Source organism: Egretta garzetta, unplaced genomic scaffold (assembly GCF_000687185.1).
Source record: "Egretta garzetta isolate BGI_Z169 unplaced genomic scaffold, ASM68718v1 scaffold220, whole genome shotgun sequence".
NCBI classification, from domain to species: domain Eukaryota; kingdom Metazoa; phylum Chordata; class Aves; order Pelecaniformes; family Ardeidae; genus Egretta; species Egretta garzetta.
Window position 1 is genome coordinate 924519 of NW_009258414.1, and position 26096 is coordinate 950614.

General features: G+C 38.7%; 1 protein-coding gene across 5 annotated transcripts; it reads left to right on the forward strand.

Annotated features, from left to right (window-relative positions):
* The first annotated feature begins 1082 nt into the window (after window positions 1-1082).
* LOC104130191 (integrator complex subunit 6-like) lies at window positions 1083-25811 on the forward strand. Of its 5 annotated transcripts, none has more exons than XR_004842549.1 (17): window positions 1083-1228; window positions 1950-2039; window positions 2346-2480; window positions 3317-3445; window positions 5489-5652; window positions 6729-6881; window positions 8454-8586; window positions 14646-14740; window positions 15487-15597; window positions 17293-17508; window positions 17993-18116; window positions 18713-18855; window positions 19217-19448; window positions 20221-20613; window positions 22734-22827; window positions 23256-23633; window positions 24000-25809. XR_004842549.1 is itself a non-coding variant. In XM_035898486.1 (16 exons), exons 3-16 carry the CDS (start codon window positions 2462-2464, stop codon window positions 23353-23355), a joined length of 2106 nt encoding a protein of 701 aa, XP_035754379.1. In that variant the 5' UTR covers window positions 1083-1228; window positions 1950-2039; window positions 2346-2461; the 3' UTR covers window positions 23356-25811. The 5 variants fall into 5 exon arrangements, 3 of the variants coding, with proteins under 3 accessions (XP_035754379.1, XP_035754392.1, XP_035754389.1); XR_004842551.1 differs by having other exon boundaries at window positions 23256-23557; XM_035898486.1 differs by having other exon boundaries at window positions 23256-25811.
* The last annotated feature ends 285 nt before the right edge of the window (window positions 25812-26096 follow it).

The window sequence follows — 26096 nt, forward strand, 5'->3', positions numbered from 1 at the left end:
GTAGGACTGAACCATCCTCGTCACTTTTTGCTGTTCCTTTGAATGTTCGGCAGGCTTTGTCAGCAATAACAACTTCTTTCATGATCTCCAAAATTTCCAGCTGTGATACTGAGACTCACCAAGGAGTGATTTGGTTCTGTGTTACATGGAGTGTTTGCAACTACTGCATATAAAGTTTTATGTTGGGAAGTAAGAGCAGTGTAGTTAGAGGGCTGGCAGTTGAAATACCAAGGTAGGAGAAAGGCAGGGGGGTTGTAATGCAGAAGTGACGGAGGGTGCTTGATAGTACATTAAAAGGCATGAACTGAGCCTGGTGGACTGGGGTGGGAGGAAGTACAAGAAAAATGGAAAAGTTGAGCAAGAGTCATGTAATATTAAAAATAGCTGATTATTATTTTTTTTAAATATATATTCCTTCTGCTAAATTGATAGGCTTGCTTGCTTCCTACTTGCAGAAATTGTGGGAAGGGGAGGATGCAACTAGGGAACAAAGATGGCAGTCACTGTTACTACTACTTTATCTTTCTTCTTTTTAGCTGTCATTGTTAGATTTTTAACTCCTGCATTAGTACACATTGCAAATGCATCCTTTTTTTCCTTCCAGCTTCAATTTATAGAGGAAAGAATGAAAGGGGGATGGGTATATGTCAGAAGAAGCAGCAATATTATGCTGCCTGTATCTTTGTTTTATCATTGCTATTACTTTGGCAGCCGCATTTCTGATTTCCAAATGTGACAGTTTCTTCTAATAAAATATTCACATGCTTAATCCAAATACTTCTATTAATTGCATCGCCTCCACAGCAGTTTTCACGGTAAGAGCTGGGTATTTGCAAATTTTTTTTCAAATGCTTGACAGTGCGTGTGTTTTGTGAGTCTCCCATTGTAGACTTAACTGTATGTTTCACATCAAGTTGTGCATACATGGCTTAGGTGTGTGCAGCATGTAAATGATGCAGCATATCCATTAATCAGGAATATAATTAATTTTTGGTGGGGAGGGAGATAAATGACAACTTGCAGTTGATTGCAGTTTGTTGCTAAAATAACTAATAAGCTTTTTTGTTTTATGTAATAGGCTGGGTGGAAGGAAAATCATGCAACGTTTATGAATGAACTGAAAAATCTTCAGGCTTCAGGACTAACAACCCTTGGTCAGGCACTCAGGTCGTCGTTTGACTTGTTAAATCTCAATAGATTAGTGTCTGGAATAGACAACTATGGACAGGTAATAAATCTGTTTATAGTCTTCTGTATTTTGTATTTTTCTGTGTTTTTTGAAATTATAGTGGGGGAGGGATTTTGGGGGTTCAAGTTTTACATTTTACTTTTTTTTTTTTTTTAATGTTGGATAGCTGTGCGTTAAAACTTGAACTGTGAACTTTTTTTTTTCCTTCTTTTTTCTTCCTTATTACATCTACTGCACATACCCTGGAATATACTAGCACTTGTTCCTTCTTGAACTACAAAGAAAGCAGTAGTATAAATGACCCAACTGTAGATACACGTTGCTGTATGGGAGTATGTACACTGGATGGCAGTGAACCTGCTTTGCATTTTTATGTTACCTGTAGTTAACATCCTGACTTCCTCTCTCTCACATGTGAAGAGTCTGGTTCAAAGCACTGTTTTTTGCCCCACTGTTGTAATGAAATTCCGAGTTCTCTGTATTATTGCCAATTTGTATACTGCTTTTGTGGGCTAGAGGGGTTTTGTGCTATTAATGGAGGAAAAAGGCTAGTAATTCTAAAAATCCTTAGAGGTACGTGTGTGAGTGCACAGAGTAGCACCTCTTGCATAGTTCTGTATGGCTCCACACCTATTGAAAGAAAATTACAGGATTATTTGAAAAGATTACTCATCTTGCTGTTTATTTTATAATGACAAGAATGTAAGCCTATAACTGAGTGTTAAGGTTTGTCTAAGCATTCCTATGCTTTTGTCGCTAGGGAAGGAATCCATTCTTTTTGGAGCCATCTATTCTGATTACCATCACAGACGGAAACAAACTGACAAATACGGCTGGAGTTCAAGAGGAGGTAAACTTGCATTAAATTCTTTCAAGTTATGATCTTGCAAGTGGGTGCTATGCTGAGATTAATATTAATTGGTTTTTCCTGCTAATAGTGTTTCTGCTTCATCAACCTGTTTTATAATAGAGAACAGGAACTAGCTATGCTGTCATTCCCCAGCCCCTAAATTCATAGTTCACATGGGTTTCCAGACTGTAACTTCAGGTAAATTAGTGGATAGGAGAGAAATGAGGTCCTTCTACAGAGTAATGGATAAATTTGAGTATTGGTTTGTCAAGTACTTGAAAGTATTCTTAAATCTTTCTTTACCAGCTTCATCTTCCTTTGAATTCTCCTTTGCCTGGAAGTGAACTGACCAAAGAACCATTTCGTTGGGATCAAAGGCTGTTTGCTCTAGTGCTGCGTTTGCTGAATCTGCTATCACACAGATGTGTGAAGTTACAGGAGGTAACTGGATGTTACTTTGCTTTAGTTCACATTTGGTATTTGCTTTAAAGTATTTATTTTCCTTTGATTCAACTTCACCTCTTGCTGTTTTCTCAGTCTGAATTACTCAGTGTCCATGTGAATTGTGTGGTGTTTTTTGAGCTTGGTTTCCAATAGCACAGGAAAACTTCAAAATAAAACCATAGGCCTGTTTCAGATCTTTTAGATGTGAGAGAATTTTCTTAATGCACCAGTAGGAGGGATTGGAAAATTTCTTAAGATTGTCCTTCTAGAGGTTGGCTTTGCTCAATCATGAGATTTGTTACTTAAACGTTGAATTGAGTGGGACAGGTATTACTGAGTTGTTAATTCTGCTGCAGGGCTAACAAGCTAAATTCCAGAATTAATTCTTTTAAGATTGAGCCTGTTCCTTGAGATGTGCATCAGATGTTTTTTGAGTTGGTGCTTGAAAAAAAATGCTGGGTGGGAGGGGAAAGTTTGGGAGTGTGTAGGAGTTCGTAAGGTTTGGGTGGACAAAAGCAGATAGGTTACATCGACTTGCTGAAATCATATGTTCTTAAGGGCATTTATAAACTTGGCCTTGGACCAGCCTGGTTTAGCCATTAGGTCTCTTTTACTAATGAGTAAAAGCTCAGCAGGTTGTTCCCCCCGCCCTGTTGTATTGCATTTGAAAAGTATTTTACCTTTTACGTAAACTTGTACAAAGTTTGTTACTATTATTTTGGATAAAACCAAAAGCCTTGGCAAAGTGACTTATGTAATAAAACATCTTCCTTAATTAAGATTACTCAAAACTTATTTTTGTATTTTCCCTGTGTAACGTGTCTCTTGCATAGGTCGTTCTTACTGCGTTCGGACACAAAGAATGTTGAATCAATGTTTAGAATCTCTAGTTCAAAAAGTCCAAAGCGGAGTTGTTATTAACTTTGAAAAGTCAGGACCAGATCCAGCTCCTATTGGAGAAGGTACAGTGGTTTTTTCCCCCTAATGTTCAAGAAGAAATGTTTTGTATGCCTGCAAATGTCCTTAGGTGTCTTTGGTGTCCTTTCTCCTTAGCTTTTCTCTGTAGCGTACAGGATGCATCGAATGCCTAATGCATTCTAAAAAAGCAATTAAACTATGAAGCTTATATGCTTCAGTAATAGAGCTCTGGTATCTCTCTAAATACCCCAAATCCTAATCGATGTGCTGTTCATAGCTTTTGACTAGTTTTATGTTTGTTTATGTTTAGTCTTGTCTTTGTTATATTTTTACAAGTGTTTGTTTGATCTTTGATAAGTTAAAGGGTGCCCTATGTTTGCACGTGTTTTTATGGACCATCTACCTGCTTGCTAGCTCTCCTGTCACTCTTCTCACCTCTTTTTTGGGGGCTGAGGAAAGTGAACGTTTGCAGGAAGTAGTAAAGTTTCAATTACAGTGTTGTCAAAGCTTGGTTTTTAAATAATTAAATCCAGGAGTAGTGTATTTAAACACTGAATCTCAAAAGTAATCTCAATGCTTAATTTTCTGTATGTTTTCTTCTAATTGATCACAACCCCATAAGTTTCAGTTGAATGTTCTCAGCTGCAAGTGAAAAACTGTGTGCAAAGAACACGGAATTATTTTGCCTGTTGCAAGTAAAGTGCATAACAGGAAAGAGGAAAATATACTCTTAAGATGGAGCAGTTTTTCAGATTTGCAGAAATTCATGGCTGAAAGGAAGGCTAGAGAGCTGAGCAGTTCATGTGTAGGAAATGAGGATGTTCCTGGAATGTCAGAAACATGATAGCTTTTAGGATCCCCTGAGCATCCTAGCATAGCCAGCTTTATTCCTGCTTTCATTTTTGAATCACCTTTTTCTTGCTGTGTATATATATTTTTTTTTCTCCTTTTGCTTATTTAAATGACATTTTATTGGAAGGCTTTCTTAAAATGCTGTGCAGGACAGCACCTCAGCAAATTCCTGTGTCTCTGTTGGCCCAAATATTCTCCTATCTGGCAAAACAGCTGGTGAAATTTTTGGGGGGCTTTTTTGGCTGGTTGGTTGTGGTTTTTTTCCACAGTTAAACGGTGATGCGCTGTAGATACGAATGTACAAAAATACTGAGACTTTTCCTCTTTACGTGAATTGAGAAAGTCCTAAACTAGAGAGAAATTTGATGGGATTTAACAATGCTAGTATAATCACTGTGTATATAATGCAGAGAAACCAAACTGATATCTGTCTGAAAGGTGTTTTGCAGAGTATTATTGGCCAGCTATCTAAAGCAGGGAGAATCAGTAGTGTAAAATACCTTTGCAAGGAAGAAGAGTCTTTGAATGGGTGATCTCTGCTGTGCCGTTTGCTTTGAAGAGCAGTCTTCAAAAACTTATGCTGAGATTCTGTACTGCTACAAACTACTTTGTCCTCAGTGTGAAGGGGAGTCTGTGCTGGTTCACTGTAATGGACTGGCAGAAAATGCTGGTCTTCCCAGTAGAGAGTGGGATTTAAGTGATCTGTTAATTCTTATTAATTAAAAATGTGACAAAAGCTGCTCCTGCAGATGTCTGACTTTTCCATGAAACTCTCCTCCACTTCTGGTTTCCACTAGTGGCAGCATCAGTCGGAGAGCTTTGCATCCCATGTAGAAAGACTGTAAATGCAAATTATCAGTCTTTACAGGTGCAGCAGAACTAAAAACGACAGGCTTGCTGTTGCCTATCGGATCTATGTTTAAGTACAGAGCTTAAGCAAATAGCATTTTTGGTAATATGTGAGTATGCCTTGCTGCACTAATTATCTAATGGCTGTGCCACAGGAGCAGAAGGGTAGATGCGGGCAGATGTTATCATTGTTTCTCAAATGATGCTGTTCTACATGTTGATGTATAACTTTTTCAACCAGTCATATAAATATCTGTATGTCTTTGGAACAATTGTAATGAAACACCTTATTGGTTGCTAATACAGAAATTTTGCTGGGGACCAAATGCACGCATATAGCTTTTTATTTTCTTTTTTGTTGTTATTTTGCTTTGTTTAAATTTTAGATGGACTTGTTGATTCATCCAGGCCCATCAATTCATTTGCTTCCCAACTGTGGCATAGTTGTCATAAACTCATTTATGTACGGCCTAACCCTAAAACTGGTGTTCCTGTTGGGCATTGGCCAATCCCAGAATCTTTTTGGCCTGATCAGAATTCACCAACACTGGTAAGTAAAATAAGAGCTGAAAAAATAATTCTACACCTAATGAAACAGACTGAAAATTAATAATAAAGTAGGTTTTTTTACTTTCTCTATTTACTAATATGATCTGATTTCGCTTTAGTAGTTAAAACTATTGACACAGAATGGTATAATCTAATGTAGATATGTATGCTGTGATGGTTTTTGCATCTGGAAGGTTTCCTTCCATGTTTATGGTTAGTTAATTGGGTAAATGGTTTTTAAAAGATCATAAATTTTAACTCTAAATTACTTCACATACTACAAATCATAGTGAACCTATTAAATTTTAATGAAAGCTTTATAAAACACATTTATATGGAAAAGGGAGTATTTGGTTTTGACAGAAGATCAACGGTGTTTTCTCTGCTTCGTACTACTTCATGTGTGGACTCTTGTTTCATTAGCAGGAATAATTAAAACTGAGACAAAAGAGTTTACCCCATTCAGAAAATGAGAGAAAACCAGCATTCATTTTTCCTTTTCTTGCTGAAATGATCATACATTTGGCATCTCTTACTAGCCTTTCTAAACATCTCTCTCTTGTTAGGCGTGCTCTGTTTCTGTACTTTGCAAGTGCTTAAGGTACTGTTCCCCCTCCCCACCCCATGATTCAAGAGGAAGAAAGTCAGACTCGGCAGGGAATATCTTAAAATACCCTTTGTGAAGTGAGCACAGTTTCACATCTGTAATTCTGTGAACAGCAAGCTGGGAAGCAGAATTGAAGTTTTTTTTTCTTTAAACCTGTCTGTGATCCTATAAGTTGATTGGCATGGAGGCTTTTAAATATCAAGATAAATAATTGAATATAGCCATGTTTTTCTCGTGGTGGGAAGAATGTATGTACGTGTGTATGTGGCTTTTTTTTTAAAGTTAGAGAATTAATTACTTAATCTATATCCTATTGTGGGATCTTATATCTTTATTTTAAAGGAAATTGTAGAAACGGAAAGTTTAAGCCTATAGGATGGTAAAATACATGCATATGAATCTTTAAGAAAATTGATTTGTTTACCATAAATACTAGACAATTGATATGTGTGTTTTCTCCTTCCTTTTAGCCTCCACGCACAGCTCACCCTGTTGTGAGGTTCTCCTGTGTTGATTGTGAGCCAATGGTAATAGACAAGCTTCCTTTTGACAAGTATGAACTTGAGCCTTCACCCTTAACACAGTACATCTTGGAACGAAAGTCTCCCCATACCTGCTGGCAGGTATTTGCCCTTTATTTGATTCTCGGAATGTAGTGGGCATCCTAACGTACTTCAGTCTTTGTAAGACTGGAGAATTGGGGTTGCAGACTCTGCAGTTGATGAGAAGAAACATGTCAAGGTTTCAGTTACCTCCTTTCTAATAGAATTATCAGGAGTCAGAATGAGTGTTCCCTGTACAGGCTTTGTAATCTCATTTATTCTGTTTCTAGGTCCATCTCATTTTGCAAAGAAATGTGTCCCGCAGGTTTCATTTTCGGCTAAATTGAAATTCTCTGTAGGCTTCCATTTGCTTACAGGGAAAACCTAGCACTAGTTTCCATCATGCTACCTAATCAACAGCTGCAAATAATTTCCACTAGATGGTTGAAACTGCAAATGGGAGTTGAATGGAAGCTGTTGATCTTGTTGACTAGATTGGCCTTGAAGAGATCAAAGTATTGTTGCCGAAATCCTCTGTCACATGCTCCTTTGTGATTTTTGGATAAGTGACTTGTTTCTGCATCCTGTATAAGATAAGGCTTGTAATTCCCTTCTCAGTGGTGTTCTTGTAAAGAATAGCTTAATTACACCAGGAGTTTGCTTAGTATGATACTTTAGCTGGAAAGACAGGTTTGGAGGTCTCTCTTCCATGTTTCTGTTTTCCTAGTAAATACTGAACTTAACTGAAAATACGACACACACATTCAGAAGAAAAATTGAATTTACTTGTAATAAACTAATTTTAAGCATTCATAGGTATGTTATTTGCTTAAGTTATTAAAATTACTCTGCTGTTTTTCAAAAACTGCTTTTCTTCTCCCAGCTACATATCAGACCCTTACAAATTAGAGAGATAGGAAGAACCCTGTTCTTTATGCTCTGAAAAAATAGAGAAAAACCACTTCCTTTTTACTGCAAGGTTTACTTTTTTTTTTTGGAAACTCTTTTTGATTAGATGTGGGCTATTTTGACTGTCCCAATAAAGATATGAACCATCTTGATCCTGTTGAAATAGTTGCTTTATGTATTGTTTTTCAAGGCTAATACCCCATATATATACATATACGTTTAAAAAAAAAAAAAAAGTCGATGTTAGGAATGTTGGTGCTTGGCATAATTAAAAGATGTGTTTTGAATGTTTATTTGTTTTGCTTGATTTCCATGCTTGAAAAGTTTTTAGATTTCTTTTATCAGTGTTGTGAATTTTAGTCATGCTATGTTGTGAGTCAGAAGACTAATTTCAAGCAGATTGTTTTTTAAAATACCTTCAACAGATGTCCCTTAATCTATTTTAAATAATTTCAAAAACTTCTCAGAGCATCACTTCAAAGTAGTTTCACTTAAGCACTAAAGATTATACTGTGAAGAGCATTTCCACACTGACTGGGTACACTAAATATTGCATGTCTTGTTTTTGTGACTGGGAAATGTAAGTGCATGCTCATCCTGATGTGTGCAACCTCAAACTTGGCTGTTCTTGATAATTTGCTGTCTTAATGCAATAGGATTCAGACTGATTTTAATTTTTAAATGCCCCATGCTTAATATTCTTCATACTCTTCTAATACAGTGATACCTCTTTTTCTTTATCAGGTATTTGTGAGTAGCAGTGGAAAATACAGCGAACTTGGCCATCCGTTCGGGTATTTAAAAGCAAGCACTACTTTAACCTGTGTAAACCTCTTTGTGATGCCTTACAACTATCCTGTTTTACTTCCGTTGTTAGGTAGGTAATAAGTTTACATTGGACTGCCAATGCAGCTACTTCAGAGTAAAAGAAAACCAATAATGGTTGGTCTACTGCCTTAGTTTGAGTCATTATAAAATATTGGAGATGAGAGAGTAGAGAATGTTGCAAACATAATTTGGGAGGAGAGGATTTTCATACCCCCTCTCCCTTTTTTTCTCTCCAGCAGAGGAGGAGAGCTACCTGCTTCCAGTGCATGTTTGATGCTGTTCACCTCCTAGACACGTAGCCTCTTCCTTAACCTGGAGTAAGCTTCAACCTCCATTCTTTTCCCTCATTTAGGGTGTGGTGTATCCAGGTTTTGCAGTTGCTCTTGTAGCAGCTAATTTTTTACTGGAAGATCAGATACAGTGTTTGTCATGGGTGTTGGGAAGAGGGAATTATCTGACGCAGTTTAGAGCAGTAAGAAGGAATTGAGCTGTGAAACAGTCTACGTTTCTTCCCTGCCCAGAGGACCAGTGTTTTTTTCACTCCCACAATGAAATTACTTTCTACAGGAAAGATGGTATGAAAAGGTGCTGTGTGAATAACTGCCATAATAATTGTGGCCATCAGGGTTCTGGCATAAAGGTAATGGCAGAGGGAAGAGTTTCTTGGGTGCTACTAACCCTTTTAGTTGCAGATGCTGTAAGGCTTTTTTGTTCTGTTTTTTGTGGCTGTGTTTAGTGATACAGAGTAATGGTGGAGATCAAGAGAATTAACATTGACTCTTACTGTCTTACGCAGGATTTTTCCATTAATTTCTAGAAACACCCCCGCACACACTACACAGTTCAGGAATGTTTTTTCGTAATCCTGGTCATAACCAAAAAAAGGAATTTGTGCTTGCTGATAATTTGAATGTTGTCTTATATAGTTATCCATGGAGCCTAATAATTGTCCCAAAGTGTGCAAGTAGGATATTTCTAGACTAAATTAGATTTTCTGTGAGTTTGTGGCTACTGAATTACTGCAGCAGATCCACTAGCTGAAAAGCCATCACTGATACTAAATGAGTTTCCCTGTTCATTTTGATGTTGACATTTGCAGTTCTGCTGTGTCTTCCCTGGCAGCTCTTTTCGTCCCCCTGCCTTTTTTGCAGGGGTGTAAAGGTCTTCCTACTCTTTGGAGAAAGGCATTTTTCAGTACGCATAGTGCTATTCTGCAGTTTACTCACCTGGTATCCCACATCTTAAATTTCTGAAGCCGGTTTAAAGGAAAATGCAGAGCTTCCATGTTGGCCAAGTTGCAAAGCGGATGTTTTCTCTAGAACGCAAATACTGTGCATTCCTTATTGGTAACACAAACACATACACAAAGTGTACCTTCAGATCTCAGTCCAAGACTTTGTTTATCCTTGGTCTCTAAGACATGGTTGGAATTAAGTTCTGTGGAATATACATAAAACATGAAAGCAGATCTGGCCCCTTTTCTATTTAGCAGTACAGAAAACGACTAAGATGATAAGCAGCATACCTGTTGAATTATTTGTAGGTGTTTTAAAAAAATACTGACTCTGTCTTTGTAGGTAGGTAGGGGTTGGTTCTGGTTTTAAACCCTCACCCTGTGTCTGTCTTAATGCCTACCAATAGTGGATACTGATGGTTCAGTAGGAGACTGATTTGTATGTGTAAACCCAATCTTTCAGTACTCACACCCAGATTAAAAAGAATGTGAGAACCAAGCCCAGAAGTCTGCTCTGTTCAGCCACTACCACACATATTGGTGCGTCACTGAGGCTCTAGTGGCTACCTCCTTACTGGTAGAATATTGTGTTGGAGGACTGGGACTCATCTTGGGACAGTACTGTGGATAATCTCATTCCCTTCCTTCTAGTGACTCTTCCAGACAAAGCCAAAACCACTTTACAACTGTATTGTTTGTAATGTCTTACCAAGTGGCTTACGCGTGTTCAGCCTTATAAACAGATAGCAAGATGCCTAAGAATTTTTTTTTCTTGCTTTTTTGTTTTCCCTCTGCATTCTTGAGCAGGGGAAGTTTTAATTATATTTTTGGAAAATAATGTAAGAGACAGTCCTGAAAGACAGGTAAGATAGGCATGATGAGGAAGCTTGCAGATAATACTTGAGCAAACTGAAACAAGTTGTAGTGGTCCACGACTGAAGGAGGTAAATTGTACCACATCTTACAGATTTGGTGATTTATTATCTTGGCTTCTGCAAGAGTGGATTTGGGAATGCTGTAGCCTTCTCTGAGTTTGTCATTTAATGGGTCTGCTTGTAGAATCTGAAACGGTGTAAGGAAAGGAGACAATTAATGAGGCTTCATAAAACAGCAAAGGCGAAGCTGTAAGGTCCATGTGTTAACCTGACCTATGCACTGTGGTAAATTGGTTGTCTGACAAAAATTCTGGTCTCTAGATCTTTTACAGAGGTAAGACAGATGGTGTGGGATGTGCTGTTACAGCCGAGTGGCTCCATTTTGCTCTCATAGGAAAGACCCGAGAGGCACCATGACTGGCTTGGGGGGGTGGTTTGCTCCAAGAACTGAGGAGGTGGGGTAGAGTTCGTGTCTTTTTATTTTTTGCTCAGTGTGAGGCAGACCTCTGAAGAGAGAACTTTTCCCAGACAGATGCTGATGTACTTTGATGCTGACTGTGTTTGGCCCGTGGATTATAGAAATTTTCACTTGAAGGGTTGTTGCCTTTATCTGATACTAGCAAAGCAATTGTACTTCAGATAGTCTTCTGTTTAAAAGCAATTGTACAGCCAAGTTCATAAAGCAGAAGTCAAAGGAGGGGTTAGAGAGCGAGCTTAGCAAAGATGAGGTATGCTTCTGAACGCTCCTGCCTTGCCTAAGATGTTTCCTTGGCTGATCTTGGCTGCGCTAGTGGGAGGGCAGGCACTGCGGGGCAGTAGGAGCGATTATTCATGGGGAGTGTCAGCAGAAGCAGTAGTGAAACAGTCATGATGAAAATACCATGAGAAGGTGGTTAATACCCTGTCTCTGTGGGTCTAAATAGGCAAAAGGATGAGCATTTAGAAAATGTCTGCCTGTGAAGGACTGCAACATGGACAGTTCCCTTTGATGCTTTTACAGGCTCCTTGAGAGAACCTGCAAGTAATGATATTTATTTTTGAAACCAAGGGCTGTCTTTCTCATGAATGTGAACACAGCAAGCTGTGGCGCTGGGAGGGAGAGCCAAACATTTTGTATCAATGAAAAAAAAGTGCTGTAATACCTTTTTTAAAGGTGGATACTGTTTTACATTGTAGTGCCTTATTTTTGGCTAGATTGTTTGCAGGGAAGGATGCTGCTTTCCGTGAATGTAAAATCATGACTCTCTACTGCTTAAAACAAAGGAGTATATCTATTAGTGCAGAGGCATTAGAAAGCTCAGTGAATTACAGGAGCCAACAGGGAATGATGGTGTACTTGCTCAGGTGGGATTTAATGTGAGTGGTGATTTTTTTTTTTTTTTTTTAAAGTGTAAATTTTTACTTTGGGTTACATGGTGCAAGCTGTCACTCGCAACTAGACTGCTGTCACATGAACTGTTCTTGTAATTAGGCTCTAGCTGAATTACTAAAATTACCTGCTGATCATTCTCTCATGCTCTCTTCTTAACTGTTCACTGCGCTCGAAAGTGCATCAAGTCCCCTTATGTGGTACTGGGTATTAAAGATGTGTATTTGGTATCCTGTTTGTCACAATTTGGTTGTTTTATACATTAATCTGAAGTGGATAAAGACTTTGCAACACAGTTTTAAATTAACTGGTCTGTCTGTAGCTTTACCAGATCTCTTGAATTGTTGCAGCTTGTGGCCCTTTCCTAGCGGTTTTTAATACTGTGTTCCCAATTATCCAGTGCTTTTAGCTCCCTCTGAGTTTAGAAGAAAAAGAATTCTGCATTAAGTGTACTATACAGGGAGTAGTATCTGAAAATGAATAGGTTGGATTAAAACTGATAGATGAAAGGATTTTTTTCAATACCTTAAGATTTTATCTACAGAAGTTTGGGATTTAATCTGTGAAAGACATAGTTAATGGGGTTACTCTTTGTTTGCTTATTTATATAAATGATCATGTGCAGCCCAAGGCACAGTGGAAAAAGTAAGTTTCAAGTGCCTGTGTTGCAATCTGCTGACAGTGTACTTTTCCAACTCTTGCGATAGAGGCAGGTAAGATGCCGATGGTGATGTTCTCTTTGAACCTTATGGCTGTGTTTACCACCATGACTGTCTCCCTTTTAGAGAGCAGGAGTTCCTGCACTGAGTTTGTGCTGTGGGGAGGCTCTCATTTTAAATAGACAAATCTCTGCTGAAGCTCTGCTTAGATTTGTGAACTTCTTACTTGGATAACAAAGATCAGGGAGGTGCTTTTGCATTTGACTCAGACTACAGCTATGCTGTGGATTAAGAATCAGAGCTGGCTGAGCATTAGGAACGTCTGTGCCATTTAAGAGTGGCTGTGCAGTTGAACTGCAGGGGTTGTATACCGGTACAACCTTTGCAGTGCAGGATATGAGACAGTAATAAAGTGCTGATAAGGGGTTTAAGGTTCAAGCTGTGCTCATAATCAACTTTAAAATATTAGGAAATACTATGATACTGAACATTTTAAATTTTAATTTTTTTTTTTAAGTTTTTTTACTTTTGGGAGAGGGGCATACTTTAACTTCCATTTTGCTGCAAAAAGCTAATAGGCTTATAACATAAGAATGGATGTTACTTTATATTTGCCATATGTCATGATATCCTCACAGGTTCTTTTGGATAATAGCGCTAAGCATGTGGTATATTGAGATTTTAAATGTAGTTCTAACTTGTCCTCTCAAACTCCACCCCACTTCCTTCAGGCCAGGAAAAAGAACAATTAGCATCTGTAGTGTGGTTTTTATGTGTGATACAGAATTCATTTAGATTGGAAAATACCTGTAATTAAGTGTGGTTTGACTATGAGAACTTGGAAAATTGTATCTTAACATCTGTTCGATTTGTGCAGAATACTATGCAAGTCAAATTTTCTTCTCCAAATACATCTTTGTGAAAGCTCAATCTGGAGAAAACAATTTCCTTGCTGCATCTGTCTTTTGCACACCCTCTTCTGTGCATCTCTGTCTCCTGCAGCTCTCCCCGTTAATTTTTGGACATCCCTTTCTCCAGTCCTGCATATCATTCCGTTAGCCTCACTTTGCCAGCGTGTTACAGCCCTACTAAGGAGAAACTTCATCTCGATTGATAATGCATAATTTCAAATGATAAATTGAAGGATTCTGTGTTTGTTTTTGATGTTTAGTGATCACTGTGTTCATGGTGTGCTCAGCAAATAGGTAACATGCTTCAACCCAGTGATTCCTAAATGGCAATATGCACACCTCTAGTGCAAGCAAGCTATTTCTAAAAGAGTATCCAAAGGAAATCTGTCTGGTTGTCCCTTTCCTGAAGGACAGCAGTTTTTGTAGCTAATTAATGTCTCTTGTCTATATCTGAGGGAGAGTTTGCTGCTCCGGCACGAGGCAGGCAGTGTGGCTGGAGGTACACCCCTTCTCTGCTGCTGTTGTCAGCAGTGTCCAGCAAAGCTGACCAGAAAGATTCCCTGCTCTGATGTATTCTTTTTTTTTTTTTATCTCTGATGCCCAAGAATGTTTTTATTGGAGACCAGAATTCGTCATACAGGTTGAACAAAAGAAAGCTGGGCTGAAAATGGAAACTGAACCAAAGGAATGTCATTTGGTTTAATCAGATACAGGGAGTCCCTGATGATGCAGGAGAGAGGAGAGGGAGGTGAAACTCTTTAATGGGTGGATCTGTTGCACCCTCCATGCTGGTAGTAGTTGTGTGCAGTATTTAAGTCTGGTGTGCCTTGTTAAGTTTGCTTATAATGAGGACTTGTTCTGGATTGTCTACTGCAGCTAGGATTGGGGATTCACAATCCATCAAACCTAAGGTTAAGAACAGTTTTTGTGGGGAAGCCCCATTGGGAGATGGGTGGAGGGAGAAGAAAAGGGGGGGAAACTTGGCACGTTGAATTTGGATAGTGGTAATGGTCTGGGACTATATAAATGAAACCTTTTTTTGTTGTTTTCCTTGTTGCAGATGACTTGTTTAAGGTTCACAAACTTAAGCCAAATCTGAAGTGGCGACAGGCTTTTGACAACTACTTAAAAACAATGCCTCCTTACTACTTACTGGTATGTTCCTTTTCTCATTTCATCCTCCTGGGTATAATGGCTGGTGTGACCAGAGTCCGGTGCATCATACCTCTTCCTAGTAAATTTTGTTTACATAATTATGATGACATTTTAGGTAGTAAACATTTTGCTTTGCAGAGGTATGTAGATCAGGTCAAACATTTTTAAGCAATCAATCAATTTCTAGTAATATTGAGTAATAGTAACTATTTTAAGATACTAAATGTGTTTTCTGTTCATTAAATATTAAATAAGTTTTGATGTAAAGTACTTTAGATTACTCAAAGAAACCAAATTTAGCATCATTTTTGTAACTTGATAGGGAAAAATGAAGATTTGTTTGTTTATTAATGTGGGTGAAGTGTTAGAAGTTGATACTAAGAGAACTGGTTGGGCCAAATAAAGGGTGGGGGGAGGCACCGTGTCACCTTTTACATGTAGCTTGGACAATGCACCTCAATATGGACTTGCATCATCCCGGCTATTCTGGTACTGAGCCTTTGAGTGGAAATTGCCAGTGGCACCACACTATGTGGTGTCTTGGTAATGTGGCATAATGTCCATTGCAAGCTAGTTAGACTACCAAACTTATGTCACATGTTATCTGAATAGACTTGAATTTTAGTGGCCAAAAGTGGAAAAGCTAGAGCACTAATCCACGTGCTTTAGCTTCCTGTAATTGATCTTATAAATTTTTTTTTTAAAGACTTATTCTCTTACTATTGTGTATTTTGTTTTCCTTATAGCCATTAAAGAAAGCCCTAAGGATGATGGGAGCTCCAAATCTGATATCAGATAATTTAGATTGTGGACTTAGTTACAGTGTTATCTCTTACCTTAAAAAACTCAGCCAACAGGTAGTATTGATAAAACCTTTGCAATTAGAAGTGCGTTGATTATTTAGTTTGTGGTAATCTCATTATAAAGCAGTTAATCCCTGTGGGGGTTCGTATGGGTGTACAGCATATATTATAATTGAAGATTGGTCAGCATTTCCACTGTAAATGTGGATGAATCCAGAGTGATTCTGTAGCCAGTGATTGTGCCTTCTGTAAGTGGTGGAGGGGAGTGTGAAGGAGACCTCTTCAGCTACATTTTAAGTATCTGCTAGACCTTTAAGCTCCAAAGATTATCACTAATTGGATTTTTGACTGCTCTTGTAATTGTTCTTCACAGCTGAAGTCAGAGGCTTGTTCTCAGTCTCATGTTTATTTCCATGTGTGCCTTGGCAATGTGTATGCTCCAAAAAAGTGTATGTTCTTGTCAACGGGGATTAAAGTCATAGTTCAAGCTTTATATTTCAGCTTCCTGTTTCCTTCAGGTCAAATCCATTCTGTGGGTTAAGCATGACCTGGTGGGAAATGGTCTCTTACATATCTTTTTCTCTTTGTCAAGAATGCCTTTTCAGGTGTAACTGTCTGAAAGCCCGTGCCTCCTTAGCACGAATGGTTCTTACAATTGTAGTTTAATACCTAGAAGTCAGTGGGGAAGCAGTGCAGCCTTCAAAATTACAAAGAAAAAATCCTCCGCCTTAAAGAATGCACAAAATACATCCCAAAAGCCTCTGAATGACTGAAATTAGACATAAAATTTCCTGTGGTATTTCAGTAACTTAATGATATGCAAATTCATATTATTTATCTGCAGTATGGAGTTGGAATGGCTTGAGATGGCTTCTGTGGTTTTCACAGACATTCTCAGCACATGAAACAGTTTAAGTGTATTGGATGCATTATAAGCTCCTGTATAGGGACAAGCAGTTCCAGAATTCTGCTGTGCTCCTGCTGTCCTTAAATTCAGAGTTTCCCACAGATAATGAAGCAAACCCTGCAGAGAATGAGATCTGGGGGAAGTGGGTTGCAATCGCCGTGGGTTTTGGGGTTTTGGATGGTTGGGGTTTTTTTGGAGGTATTGCAAGTGGGTCTTACTTTGAATACAGTTAAAGATTAATGCAGTTAAGATTATCTGTAGCTATAATAAGAAATCTGTGCTAATTGGTGAAGTAATAAGTTTTTAGAAACTTACTGATGAAGCAAATTTCCTTTATGACTTTTCTCCCTTATCTTGTTGCAAACATATAGTGCAAACCTTAGTTTGTAGGTTGTTTCAAAAATTGAATCTGAAATTATGTTACTGTATCTGAATAATACTGTTTTCGATCCAACTTTACAGTAACCTAAGGCACCCCCCCTTCGATTATTTTGTTTTTCTTTCCCTTTAAAGGGATTCTTTAGGTACACAAAAGAAAGTCACAAGACTTGCAGCAAAATCGGGGTTATTCACAGACCTCCTACTGGCATACAAATTTAGATACACTGGCTAAATATTTTTTCCATATGCTAGCACATTAGGATTTCTTTCTACTTGAGATCTAATCTTTGTAATCCAATACATCCCTGGGTAGGTAGTTCTCCCATTTGTTGAGTGGTTGGGAACAAAATTTTAGTTTTATTCTGTTAATGTACTTTTATTCTGTTAATGTACTGTGTGTTTTATACTGGAAATCTGCAATGCCTGCTGATTCTTTAACTCATGGTGTGATTCCATTTTAGACAAAAATAGAGTCGGAACGGATAATAGGTTCAGTGGGTAAGAAAGTTCCACAAGAAATTGGAATAAAAGTGAAAAATCACTCCAGTGGCCTCTCCTTGGTACACAGTAGGGATTTTAAGCAACTGCTGCAAGGGATCACTGGGGAATCTCCACTGAGACTGGCGGAAATGAATGTTAAAGAATTTGCTGGCTTCCACATAGGACTTTTAAACAAGGTAAACGGCATTGTGATCTTGCATGATTAAGCAGTTGATCTCATCTGTTTTAAATGAGTAACTTTTATGGACTTGGTATAGAAGGCGGCAGTAAGTACTTCCACTGAACTGTGAAGAGTGCAGCGTAGGCATAAAGAGTGAGAAGAGTAAATGCAGTTTTTTGCACTTGCTTTTGGGACACTGGAAATCCTATGGTAGTAAACAAAGATTACTATGTTTTAAGTGACAATCTCTGCAAAAGACAGCTAGTGTTGTTCATCCAGGAATTAACATGCTTAGTTTTAATGGAGCTGAAAGCACTAATACTGAATGAGGTCCTGTTGAAAGGACAATCATTGAGTTTGCTGTATCCGGTTATGAAGCTCTGAAGTTACTTCAGAATAATTGTTTTAATAGTTAACGTTATTACAGTTCATAGAGGAATTTGTCTGTGCATAAGAACTGATGGATTAAGTGAAAGTTATTTGGTTTGTTACAAAACTAGGATTTGAAGCCACAGGCATTCAGAAATGCATATGATATTCCTCGTCGCAGTCTTCTAGACCAGCTAACTAGAATGAGAACCAATCTTCTGAAAACACACAGGCTTATCTTGGGGCAGGATGAAGGTAAGTAGACACTGTTCTTCATTTAACAGTTAGGAGAGAGTACAGCTTTTTTTTTTTTTTTTTTTTTTTTTTTTTTATTCCCTGAAGTAGTGTTTTCTGTTCTGGTTGTGGGAGCAGAAGTGGACATTCCGTCATTTGTTGAGTCAGTCAGTGTCCTTTTCTTGACTCTGAAGGGGAAAGAAGGAAATTTTTGCCTTCTGTCATGCAAGATGTCATGCTTGCTTTGAATTTTAAAAGTAAGTTGCATGGGAGAGCTTTCCCGTGCATTAAGGTTCAGTACACATGTTTTTTATAGTCGAGGTAGCTTAAAGCAGAGAGGGGTTTATTTTGTTTTACCTTTGATATTAGGTGCTGGTGGTCTAAAGATGCAGTTGTTAGCACAGAGATTAAACTTGCTCATATTTCATTCTTCTGCCAATGAAGCTCAACTCTTGCCAGCCTTATTTCCAAAACTGTAGTCTTCAGCTCTTCCTCCGTAGTGAAAAGACGTAGTCATTTCTAGTTCTTAAATGCTAACACTTGCAATTGAAGTGCGCAAAGTTTGTATTGCCTTAATTTTAAGGTAGACTAAATTAAGATCTCTTGTTCTGTTGCAGACTGCCTTCATAGTGTTCCTGTTGCTCAAATGGGAAATTACCAGGAATACCTGAAAATGATGCCTTCACCCCTTCGGGAGATTGACCCAGATCAACCAAAAAGACTTCATACATTTGGCAATCCATTTAAACAGGATAAGAAGGTAGGAGGAGCCACACTATCTGCTGTATTTTTATATTTAACATGATTTGAAATAATTGTGAGTAGAACTTCTCTCCAACAACTGCAATATGTTGCTAACCTGTGTAGCTCTTCTCTTATGTGGAGAGGAGTGGTGTCTTTCACGTGGTCCAAAAGAAAGGCGTAAAATTCATGCTGATTTACAGAGTGGTACTGGTCTGTCTCTGGTTACAGTATACATTAGGTATCTGTGTTCTGAGAGCTGTAAAGTGGTTTGAAAGCCACCTGAATTTTAACACAGGGTGACTTTCTACCAATGAATTGATGAAACAGTTTCTATTTTGTACTGGTTTTAATTTTTTTTTTTCTTTTTTTCTTTTCAGGGTATGATGATTGATGAAGCAGATGAATTTGTTGCTGGGCCTCAGAATAAGATTAAACGTCCTGGAGAGCCCAATACTCCAGCGTCACTGAAGAGAAGACGTAGCATGTCACCACTGTTGAGACGACCACAGTCACCACCCGTTGTAACAAATCATGTTGGTGGGAAAGGGCCACCGTCTGCTTCTGGATCCCCATCATATCTGAACCTCAAAGGCATCCCAGCAAATAAAGGTATATTGAGTTGTAGTAAAGCAGCCTGCTTGGTCACACAAGTGGGAATATCTGTGTGTTAAAAAAACCCAACCAACACTGCCCCCCAACTCTCCCCAAAAATCAAAAAAACCCACCACCCAAAACCCAACCAAAAAACCGAACCAACTCTCTGTGCTTTCTGAGCTGATTTAAAAGGGTATATAGCAGCTATGTATGCTTTAGTGTTAATTAGGATTGGGTTTCTTTTGTTGGCCTAGATAAACCAGGCTGCTACTATAGCTGATGAAGTCTGGAATAAAAAAAACAATTTTGAACTGTTTTAAAAAAAAATAAATACTGAAACCTTTTGCTAAGGTAGTTTTGGAGGTAGCAAGGATTTCACATCAGCTTTTAGTTCTCATTTGCATATTGTGGTGGGGAAAGTTAGTTACAGTATGGTTCCATTTTCATTTCCCACAAATAGTCATTTTCTTACCCACCTATTGGCAGCAAATGGAGTCAGAAGAAAACTCTGTTAGCTGGAATTGGGGGAAGGAAGCAAAGCATAAGTTTACTTAGAAATCATAACAATGCAATAGGATTACAGAAAATGGTGACTTCATGGTAGTGATACGAGATGATAGTTTGGGGGAAGTATTCTCTTGGTCACATCAAAGGTTGAATAAAAGTATTGGAGTTGTTCAGCACTGTCAGATCAGTACTTCAAACAAGAAAGGATACAGAACTATTTCCTTTTGGTTTTTTGATACTGAAGTTACGCACTAGTAAAATACATATTTTTAATTTGTAGATACCAATAACAGTGTTGTGCAAGATGACAATGGAGAGAAGAAAGCAGAAAATTGTCAGTCACTGGAAAAGCAAATTGATGGCTTACCTGTGCAAATGGCTCCTTCGGTTCCAGCTGCTATGGGAGAGGATGAAATGTTACCCAATGACTTAGACTCTCTACCTGTTGAATACAATTGTTTAAGTGAAGATGGCTTGGATCATAAACCTGGTACCAATGCACTTGTTCGAGGGCCTCTAAATTACAGTGTGACTGGAGATGACCAAAAACGGGTGATGGAGTCTACTTCGGAATCTGTGCCAAATTCATTTAAAATAACACCTATGATGTTGGAGGGCAACAACGCTGATATCAAAATTAAAGTGATGAAAGAGGTTCGCAAACCTGGAAGAAGTAAGTTGGGGGGTTTTGTTATTAGTAGTATATTATACGTGGTGCTAGAGAGACTTTTTTTTTCTTGAAATAAGGAGCTATTTTCAGTAGATATACTTTAGAGTTCGAATAATTTCCGATTGCTTGCATATGAGCAATGGAGGGACAAAAAAGGAAGAGAGTTCTTACATGCTGGGCAGGTGACTTGAAGTTTAGACAGCAGTGCTTGGGAAGCTGAGCACCAAGTGACCTTGTTTGCCCTTGAAGATAGGTTAACTAGTGTAAGGGGTACCCTGTGAAAGCACCTTTCGGAGTTTTGGTTTTGTTACTTATGATCTATACACAGACTTTGCCTAACTCTGCACTGCTCCTTGCGTATGCATAGTGTACTTTGTTGCTCTGTCTGTCAAAACTTCCTTTGGAGGGCAAAGGCGTGTGTAGCTACAAGGGTGCATCTTGGAATACGTTTGAAAGGGAATCTTAACAGTAGCAAAGTGATACTTTTTTATTTTGCAAGATAGTGTAATTAGTGATGAAACACTGTTGCAAACTTAAGAACTGAAGACTAAAAATTACTTACTTCTTTTTTCCTATAAGGTTTGATAACCCCCCAAAATCTAAAATGTTGTGAGGAAAAGTAACTTGCCTCCTCAGCTTTTGTTACATGTTTTACCTGTACTTGTATACAGGATCAAACACAAAACACTAACTTGAAACTCCAACTAATGTATATGATTTGCCATAGGTATAATCTTTCCATTTTTTCTTAAATGGCAGATGTCCCTAATATGGGCTGTGTTTGAATTATTTCTACAAATTAAACTACTGAGTATTTTTCTAATAGGTTGTCAAGTGCCGGGAGTTAGTATAACGGAGTATACTAACTGTATACAGGAGAGTATACTCTCCTGGTTTTCTGATCTTGTGTTGCTTTCCCAAAACTTAGTATTTTGTTGAGACATATAATCATTGTGGCAGGCTGAGGCTGTTGAGAGATGAAGCCATTTTTATGCTGCATCTGTATTTAATTTTTAAGGTGTTTTAAAGCTTGCTACTTGGGCATGTCTTTGCTTCCTGTTCTGCAGAGTGGGCTCATCTAATCTTATACCAAATTCATGTCTAGTAAGTGGTGATGTAGAGCACAATAGTACTATGTTCAGTATGAGCCACCTGTCTTGCTGCAGAGTTCAGGCAGGCATCAAAGAAAGAAGCTAAACAGTAGTGGGTTAAATATGCACATATATTCACAGTTCTGACCATACATGCTCTCTGTGCCTGCTGCATTGCTCTGAGCAGGCAACATGTCAGTCACAGCGCCGTAAATATCTTCATGCTGGGTTCAACTACGGAAAATACTGAACCAATGCTATTTTTTAATGTGTTTCTAGTTTATTGTATCCAGTTCATTCTTTTGCAGTGGATATATGTACTTTGTACCAGTAAGATAGTCATATTAATTGTGCTCACACTAAGCACTGATAATTAGTCCTTCTAAGAGAACTAATCCAAACCTTTGCTTTCAGAAATGACAGCTCTAGGATAAAACAGGGCCTGGTGGCCCTACGTGCACATTGACTGCTGATGATGGCACTGTGTTCATGGAGATACGAGGCTTCTCTACCTAGCCTGCATTTTCTGAGGGCAGAGCTTTCTAGCTGCTGCTTTTACAGAGAACCTAATTCTTTGGTGCCACATTTGAATACCAGATCATCAGTATCACTTCAAATTTTTGGTATCACCTGCTTTCTGTGTGTAAAGCTAATGCAGGCTATTTTAGAATCATAGAATCATTTAGGTTGGAAAAGACCTTTAAGATCATCAAGTCCAACCATTCCCCTAACCCTGGCATCCCACCACTAAACCCTGTCCCTAAGCACCTCATGGCCCCCAGCCTCTCCCATCAGCCTTGGGCTCCAGACCCCTCCCCAGCTCCGTTGCCCTTCTCTGGCCATGTTCCAGCAACACAACATCTTTCTTGTAGTGAGGGGAAATTTTCTTGCTTTACGTGTATTACCATGCACAGGATTGTGAAACCCTGGACTTTGTTTTTTCTTTTGGCTGTTAAGCTTTATTGAAAATGCATTTCCAAGACTTACTTTTAATATGTGGTTCTATGTTTATCTTTTTTTTCTTTTTTTTAGATTATGAAAAAATTTTCTCTCTTCTTGAGGAGGTGCAAGGACCTATGGAAATTCAGAAGTATTTCATTGAATTTGCTATCAAGGAAGCAGCAAGGTTTGTATAGATATAAATGACTTGGAGTCATAAATTACATGTCAATTTAGACCATGCTAGTTAATCATAAACTTCCAGTACTAATATTTTCTGGTTTCCTTTTTGACATATTTGAGTTATTATAGTTGTTTGAGTCAAAACACCATTTTGTGTTTATGGTGTAAATGGTCTTCACTTGAAGTTTAAATGTGAAATAAAGAGACGGCTTGCTATTAAAGACTGACCCAAAATTTTGGGTGGGTTGGGGAAGGGTGGCTGTATTAAATTAAACTTTCTATCCATTCTAATGCCAGAAATAAAGAAAGCTCTTCCGTACTGGAAACAGAGAGCCTCTGGTAATATGATTTGTCATGGCTGAATAGTCTTTTGAGTTGTTCAGCTGTATTTTTGGAAGAAAAAAATTGAATTGCTCTCCCTCTCTTCCTTAGGTTTAAAAAACGGGTCTTAATACAACACTTAGAGAGAATACTAGAGGAACTAGAGTTCAACAGCCTACCCAACAGAGTTAATCATGTCAACAGTAGATAATAATGTACCGGCCAGACGAATACGGACCAGGAATGAGTTTGCTGTGCCGCAGAAGAGTGGAAGAGGATGTAGCTGCTGCCCTCACCATCTTGGCAGTCAAGTGATTTTACCGTCACAGTCTGAGAAGAAGCAGTGGAGCTTTAACTTTAAGAACCTCTATCGGCAGAAGCTGGGCTATAACCTTAAGGATTTGCTATGAAAGGTGTGGCTTTTTTCCTGTGGAGGGTGCTATTTGCTCAACAGGCTGAAGAAAATAACCATTGCTGCCCCTCCTGCAGGTGATGAGAATTTACTCATTTGAACGCTGTCATTAGACATTTACGTGCTATAGGCAGCAGGTTGCACTAAAACGGGGCACTGTCAAATGCACACACTGTCTGCATCGTGGAGAGAGCCCGTGTGTTCCCAAAAAAAAAAAACCCTCCCAGAAACACCTGCACTGGTAAAATTGCATGTTGCCACCACAGAGACAAGGGTCTTGTTCCCAAGAACTGCTAGCCATGCCTTTAAACTTGAGATTCAGTGTAGATTGAGAGTAAAGAAACTGCTATTGTGTTAATGAAAGCTAAAGACAGCCCTGTGACTGTTACCACCCGATGGTCACTAAACAATCTACCTCAGACTCTCTTCTGTTTTGTCTGCAGACATTATGAAAGTGCACCTGAGGCTTCCCAGGTCCCCGACTTCAGTTCTCTTTCATCCTGTGAGGAGGACGGAGATTCTTCAGGTGGCCTTGGCACACGCTGTGCTTTGGAAGCACTAAAAGGAAACGCTTTTAAAAACGTGTATTTTAATGTTCATACAAAAGAGATTATTTTGAACAGTATTGTTACCAGATCACTAATTTGATATTTTAACTGTATAAATTTTTTGGAACATATGTATATATAAAATAAACCATTTTATTAATTTTTAATAAGTGCTAATCTGAGGAGTCTGTAGCGGGCAGCACTGAGTTCCTCCAACTGTCTGTTACCAACAGACTGCTAACATTTTTGTAAAAACCAGTGAGCAGTGTAGCTATACTGCAGCTGAACCCAATCTGCACACCCTCAAACACAGCTTGCAGTTATGGTTGCAGAATGTGTTTGTACCCTGGAGCACCTGCCCCATCACTCAGCTCAGCCTGCGCGGAGTGCACGTTTTAACTCAATATTAAAGACACAAAGTTCCAGTTTACCAAACCCTTGGTTACCTGAGCTGGTATCCTTTCCTCCGTTCCTCTTACTATTTTGTCCAAAGGTAATTTTATATATCACAAAACATACAAAGAAGACTGAAGCACCTACATGTAATGATTTTTTTTTTCCTTTAAAGCAGTACCAATAATATGCCAGTAGTAAGCGGCTCTTCTGATAATTGTGTATTTTCAGTTGTTCATACTTAACATCCTCTGATCCTGTGACAGCTTTGTTTTAAAGACAGGTTGAAGTTGTGCTTGTGTTAACTAGCTCTTTGCCTCATACTGCAAATATCCCAGGGATTCCAGTTGACTAGCCAGTGCATGAGAGGCAGGGAAACGGATTTTAGCTGGTGAGCCTGTACTTCTCTGTTCCTACTGGTATTTTTAGTACTAGCCAGCCTGTGAGACATCTTTTCCATCCGCTCTGAAGCAGTGGCCTTGTCTCTCTGGAAGATGCACTTTGACCATTGGAATTACACCAGAGAAATTCAAGAAGGAAATAAAATCCAGCAACAGCAAATCTCTGTCACAGTGTGATGTGAATGAAGTGACATGGGGAAAGGCGTCACTATAAATGTGTCCTAATTCTTCTTGTAGAAGTGACTTTTATTCATCTGTACAGTTGAAGATTTAAAAAAAAACAAAACCAGAAATACCTTGGAATGATACAAAGGGGGGGATTCACTCCGTCAGAATTGTTATGTGGAAGCTGTATGTCACCGTGATAGACCTCCCATGCCTAATGTTGGACTCTTAAAAGGGAATTTATTTACAGAAGGTCAGATATACTGTGCATACCTTGTTCTAAAATGACCTGGTTGCATGCATCAAGTTGCATGTAATATGCCACTCTGAACTAGTAGGTGGCAAGAGGAGACCGCTCTTTTATCTAGTTAATGGTTATTTAATTTTGTTTCCTGGTTCCAGTTACTCACTTGATCATAATGTGTCTGAGCAGGGGCTGAGTTTTCAATTAGTGACCTCGTTAGTATGTAAACCTGCTCTTTCAATGTGATGCAGTTGGCTGCCAAATTAGCTACAGGAAGCTGGTGACTTTCATTCACCCATTTGGAATCTTATACCCCCAAAAATGCACAGAAATGACAAGATACTCCATTCAAGTCCAAGTAGCGAGCATTTTCTCTTACCATTATTTTGTCTGAATAAATTGAATTTGGATCAGAATACTAGAGGGGAAGAAGACTTCTGGTGAACTGGACACAAGTCTTCATAAGAAGGAAGGAAGATGTGCTGTCCTCACAGGTTGTCTCAGGGAAGAGATGAGGAAGAAGGAGCGACAGCGCACCGAAGAGTGCACACAGCCCTGCGTCCCAAATGGAGCACAAAATGAACATTGCTTGCTTAGAAAACAGTAAGTGCTCCACAACCCTGTTAAGGAGGATCCTAATGGAGGTAACTCCTCATAAGACAAACAGCCGTGCTGGATGGGGGTGGAACGTGCTTTGACCAAATACAGCTTCAAGCTTTGAATAGCACCTTTCACTTTGGTGTGCAACTGGGACAGCCAAGAGGGGTTACGCTAGTGTCAAGCCTTGCC